The following is a 6,237-nucleotide window of genomic DNA, read 5'->3' as shown; positions in this document are numbered from 1 at the left end:
TTTCCCAGAGCACCTGGAACCAGTAGCATCAGGTGAACTAGGCCCTTCCAAAATCCGCCTCTCTGATGCGCTGGGTTTTTGGCTAGCTTGCAGTACTCTTACCTGATTTCTAACGATCATGCTGGGCGAGCCCCTCTCTCGTTGAGAGCCAGTGTCTCGTTCCCTACTCAAGGAACCATGGTTACATAAGTAACCGGAGACGTTTTTCCTATATTCTTGATCAAATAAATGCAGCCTTGGTGAGCATAAACACTTTTTTCACACATGCTACAAAGCAGGTCCCAAACTACTAACAGTACTAATACTAATTTTAAGTATTACTTAAACTATAAGTTGATGCACTAAAGGTAAACTGACTTTTCATACCTTTTGGGCCTGTTAATTTCTGAATTCATACTATGACCGTGTGCAAAAACTCCATAATTGAGCTGTATGGTTTTTGCAAGATTTTTCCCAAAAGCGCCAGCTTAATACTTTTGCACAGGAAGCTAGTTCACACATGCCCTGCAAGTAACCATAGAGACAGATGTTCTGTACTCTTCCTGTTGACCTGTCGTGTGTGTGTGTGTGTGTGTGTGTGTGTGTGTGTGTGTGTGTGTGTTTGTGCGTCTGATCAGGTAGCTGCCCACAGCTCTTCAATGCTGTCAGAGGCCGATTAACTCCCTGCTCCCATAGTTCCGCCTCTCCATCCCTGAGCGCTCCACTGCTGGGTCCAGCAAATTGTTTTCACGCTTCGTTAGTGGTTTACTTAATTAGCTCATTTACAATTAGAAGCTTTTGTTTCTTGAATACAAGCAAAGACATCAAAAGGAGGCTCCCTCCCCTCCTCTATCTCCCTTTTCCCAATCTTCTTTCTTCTCGCCATCTCTTTTCTTTGCATGCGTGTTTTCCAGTTTGGGGTCTTTAGGGATGCTGGGGGGGCGAGAGGAGATAAAGAGAGGAAGAGATCAGACAGGGAAGGTGATGTAAACAGCCCCATTGTCTCTGTGTGTTAAAATAATGAGACTTCACAGTGGAAAGTCCTGACATGTCCGCCTGTCGCAAGGGTATGAGCCAGACTGTTGCTGCTGCCGTTGTCCCAGCGTGCTCGAGGCTCGCAATGCACGTTCTCTCTGCTGTTTATTTTCTCTCTCTCAAAACACCTCCTTTGATTTCTGGCAGGTCAACGCCGTCTCTTACAGTAGCCGGGTGTTCTTGTTCGTTAATGAGTGGCAGTCACATCCCTGCGTGTTTATTTCCTTTGACGAGATGCTCGGCCCTCACTTTGTCTTTTGACTCCAGAGCTGTGCTTCCTCGAGGGGACTGCTGTATTGACAGTCCGGAAAGATGTATGTAAATTTCCTCCAGTCGTCTCTGGCGACAGGGGAGAAGAGCGTGTTCGGTGCACGCGGGCTAGAGCGAGAAGCGCGTATAATGGTCGCTGACACACACATCAAAGAGCCGGAGAGTCTGGGAAAGTTTTAAGAGTAAAGCTGTTGTTTGGTTGCACGGTATCTCATTTCACGTAGCCTCGGGGCAAGCGGAGAAGCGGGGAGAGGATGTGAGATAAGAAGGGAGGGGGTGACAGATATTACCATCAGTGCCGTGCACCATGGCCTAGTCAGAACTCTTTAGTCATCACTAAAGACAGGAAGAGAAGAGTCTCTCTCTCTCTCTCTCCTTCTGTTCTTTTTGTCTATTCTATAGCCCCATCTGGCAGCCTGCCACTCATAGTAGGAAATGAGGCCCACATGGAATCAGTGCCTGCTGAACGAATGCCCGCCATTCACACAGCTCTACACATTGCCCTTGCCCCATGCATGTTCAGTTTGGGTAATTTAATAATGCTTTTAGCTTCCAATAAGGGGACGTTCACACAATGTGTTCTTTTTTTAATTGTTGGTCTATCTAAACACACACTAGATGGATGTTTTTGACTGTCACGCAATGCTTTTTAAACTGTTGAACTGTTCCATTAGGGAGACAAATGTACAGAAAACATTTTTGCATTTAGAAACACAAGACGAAGGTTGATGATTAGTATTGTTATTATTTAAAATTGTATAAATAAAATAAAATAAAATAACATAATCATCCTTGCCATAGCTAAGTGCCTCCTTTGAGATGAACAAATTTGCAATTTGCTACTGTAAATACACTAGTGATACTTGCCCCTCCCCCTGTTTCTTCTGATTGGTCCAGTGTTTCGAAATTAACCTTGATGTGTTAGCCTGCATGTCAACAGTTGAACTTCTTACAAGTTGACTTTGTGTCATGTGGTACTCAAGCATGAGACATAGAAGAAGCAGGAAGACATGGTCAGTGGTCAAGAATATCCACCTAGCAAATGTTAAAAAGCAGTGCAGTTTAACACATAAAACATGTCCGGTAGGAACTACTAAGAGTGTAATACTCTCAGAACTTTTTAACACCATTTTAGAATTTAAAAAAATCCTTTTCACAGAAATCAGTGCAAGAAATGTTGAAAAAGTCTCGTCAGTTTCATCTGGACACTTTTTATCCCCAGATTAAATCTGTCTCGTTTTCTCTTTCTTTTTAGCTAGTAGTGTGAGAATGATAAAAGAGTCATTCACTTTTAAATTAAATTTTCATCCTGTTTCTCGCTTGTTCTATTTCACACACTCTCAATCTGAGCTCTTTAATGATGTTCAGTTTTCTCTGGCATGCCAGGGTGACATGTGTTAGAGTACTCAAATCCTTTGTCGGGGCTGGTTTGTGACTTTTTTTCTGTGACCATTGTAAATGCTCCTCAAATCCCTGTTGGGGTGCAGGGAGTAAACACTGCCTCATTGTCGGGTCTCTCGGAAAAACGCTGCTACTGTTTATTATGAGCCATAAAACTTGTGGTCTGTTCCTTTATTCAGAAAAAGAGAGAGACGGGGTGCAGAGAGGCAGAGGGAGAGTAAGATGAGATCATGTTTTTGTTATTATCATCATGTGCTTGCGGGGAAAAATGTCCGTCTGCGCCTGGATTAGATGAGTGGGTGACATTATTGTTTTTGTTTAATTTCTCATGAGAGAGCAAATGCGCACCCCTCTTTTCCTTCAGTCGGACAGTCAAAACGGTTGTTGTATGTGGCGGGTGTTGTGGAGATAAAGCAGGCCAGGATCATGAGGCTGAGTGTGTATTGCGAAGGTTAAGATTCTACTGCTCACACACTTCCGTTTGCCGCTCTCCCGCCGTGTGGGACCAAAACACAGTGGGCCGCCCCCGACAATGAGGAGAGTGCTAAAAAATGCAGGAATTCCCTCACGAATAAAGGTGTCAGATGAGATTGACTGCACCAATATTAAAATTCCAGCTGATATGATAAGCTGAGAATTGGCTAATAACTGATAATTGGGTGATAATAAAATTTTTCCTTAATAAATAAAAAATTAAAAAATAAAATCAAGCAATTTAAATGCTACAAGTGAATTTAGGCATACTCACTACATTATGGATGTTCATTTTGAGATTAAAGATTACATTTATTAGTGTTATTAAATTATATATTTTTAAAGATTAAATGAAATATCTAATATTGGCCAATACTGATAACTTTCGAATAAAAAGTCTAATATAACCAGTATGGCACCGATATATTGTGCATCCCTAGATTATATTTTTTAGCCTGAAAGAAATATATAAAGTAATCCTCAGGAAGATTTTGCTTTACAACGCTTCTAGAAAGGGAGCATTGTGGTTCTTCTACTCATATCTTCTATAATGTGCTCCTGTGACCCCTGACCTCAGAGTCATTAAACCTCACCAGGTGTGTGGTTAGAAGGTGGGAGGGGCTCCTACACACCTGGAGAAGATGAATGACATCATCGTTTGGATATAGGGATGTTTAATGGATTATAGAATTGTGTTTAAAGGATAAAAGGATAAAGGATAAACTTTATTTGTCCCCAAAAGGAAATTTGTCTTGGGCAAAGTGCTACAGTGTTGTTCTGAACAGACAATAATAATAAATAAAACAATTAAAAAACATACATTAAAATATAAGTGTATAAGTATGAAATGTAAAATATGTACAGTGCAAAACGCAGTAAAGCAAATATGCTATAGGTGCGTTTATATGTGTTTAGGGGTTCATTTGTGTGATTTCAAGCATGGGAAAGTTGTAAATAAAATGTGTGGGATGAGACAGATGGCGTAAAGGAAAGATCCAACATTACAGACCCCAGAGTCCATCTTTGTGTCCAATCTGACACCGTCCCTTTAAGTTCTTACTTTTTTACTTACTTTTTGATTTTGCTTTCTCATTTGGTTCTCAGCCCTGCATCATCTGTTTGTTTTGTTGTGTCTTGGAGTTTTGTTTTGGATTGCTTCATAAAGAAAACATGAATAACTAAGGGCAGAGCTCACCCATCTGAAGCAGTGTTTGATGAGTAAAACAAATGAAGTCATCTCCAGGTGTTTTTTCCCCCCCCTTTTCAACACCCACTCAGAGTTCATGGCCTGCGGCACTTTCTGACAAAAAACAAAACCGTTTCCAAAATAATATCCCACTCCAGCTGCATTTCAACTGAATAACAGATACATTAGGACACTCATTCAGACCTAATATAGAGAGACATTCATGTCTAATATTATTTTCATCTCTTTCAATGAGTAACAATAAATACAAATATTTTTTATTTCTCAAAAATACACTTCAGCAAACAGCATGGTCACATTCCTGAGCGGAAAACCTCTCTTTTCACATCTTTCATGTCCTAATATTGTTTTTATTTTCTTGCGAGAGGAAATTGATTTTATATGCCTAGTGAAAAGTGTTTTCTCAAGTGGAAATCCACTATTGTTAGGGATTTCCTCTGAGAGGGCCGTTGTGATCTCGAGAGCATTCCATTAAATGTTTCTTCTCCAAAATGGACAAATAAACTGTTATCTGTGCTCGTATTTTGATGTGGTTATTTGTTTATGTGAAGTCATGGTTTGACGCCGCAACTGGATCTCTGATGCACCAGTGACCTCTGTATTTGGATATAAGTGTGTGTGTGTCGTCAGGACGTGACGCCCAGGCATGTAGTGTTAACACTGTAGCATACTGTAGCACACAAACTGCGAGACAATCCCAAAAGGCTGAGACACAGCCATACAGTATGTGTGTGTGCACTGTATCAGGCAGGTCAGCGACAGGGTTTGTGGCAGATGGTCCAAATATGCTTACAGATCTCCCTCTGGGAGTTTAGATCGGGTCGCGGATTGATCTAGTAGACTGTGTATCAGGATATGTCATCACATGTTTGCGTTTCTCTCTCTCTCAGGCACCTGAACAGTGAACACGCCCTGGATGATCGCAGTACGGCCCAGTGCAGGGTCCAGATGCAGGTCGTTCAACAGCTGGAGATACAGGTGGGATGCGCACACAAACGCAAAATCAACATTTCTCTGAAAATCTTGCAAACGCAATATTCAAGCTGCCTGACTACCTCTCTTCCTGCGTTTTCATTTACATTTATGCATTTGCCAGATGCTTTATTCAAAGCGAGTGCATTCGGTGTATACTTTTTGGCCTCGTAATTATGTTGCAGGTAATTGAGTCATCAGTCTCAACTTTAGTGGATCAAGGCAGAATGTGAGTTCACAAATATGGTGTATCGATGCTGAGATTTGGTCTTCCAGAATTGTTTCTCATACAAAACACTCTCGACCAGCTGGCATGATTTTCTGCCCATTACATGCCACATGAGTTGATAGAGATCACTGGAGCTTGTAAAAGGAAGAGTGATATAGAGCAGTGTTTCCCAACCTTTTTTCAGTCATTTTTAGTCACCCTTTTAACAAACTTGTGGCGCCCTACAAAATTAATTTTGTCACAATATTTGAATTTCTAACTTCGATATGATAATTTGAAAAGTATAGATATTCGGTACAACAGGGAAGAACTGTAGAATATAATGTCATACAGATATTTTTAATATTATTAAAAAATTTTGTCCATCAATGGTGGCAATCAGTAGGCTAATTTCTAATGAAGAGACCAATTTATATGACAGATTTGAATGTAGGCTTTTATACATATGTAAACATTGTTTAATTACCATTATAACTAGCTATCTCACAAATTTTTGCTCACTCAGTGTTTTTTTTATTTTACAGTGGGGTAATTTTGTCAAACTTTGAATTGAATAAAAAATGACAAGTAATTTTGTCAAACTTTGAATTGAATAAAAAATGACAAGTAAGCAGTCAGTAATAAAATAACAACAAATAAAGAAATTAATAATGATAGCACAAATAAAAAA

The 6,237-nt window shown here is 40.1% G+C and overlaps 1 protein-coding gene across 4 annotated transcripts in view; it reads left to right on the top strand.

Annotated features, from left to right (window-relative positions):
• LOC107675840 (forkhead box protein P4-like) overlaps nucleotides 1-6,237 on the top strand; it is a 143,996-nt gene that overhangs the window by 115,767 nt on the left and 21,992 nt on the right. For all 4 annotated transcript variants that reach the window (XM_016470316.1, XM_016470317.1, XM_016470314.1 and 1 more), the window contains exon 10: nucleotides 5,257-5,344. In XM_016470316.1, the coding sequence (XP_016325802.1) occupies nucleotides 5,257-5,344 (88 nt within the window). The remainder of the gene's footprint in view (nucleotides 1-5,256; nucleotides 5,345-6,237) is intronic.

The sequence above is a fragment of the Sinocyclocheilus anshuiensis genome, unplaced genomic scaffold (assembly GCF_001515605.1).
Source record: "Sinocyclocheilus anshuiensis isolate Anshui unplaced genomic scaffold, SAMN03320099.WGS_v1.1 scaffold1640, whole genome shotgun sequence".
In the NCBI taxonomy this organism is placed as follows: Eukaryota; Metazoa; Chordata; class Actinopteri; order Cypriniformes; family Cyprinidae; genus Sinocyclocheilus; species Sinocyclocheilus anshuiensis.
This window is presented reverse-complemented; position numbering and strand designations above follow the sequence as displayed.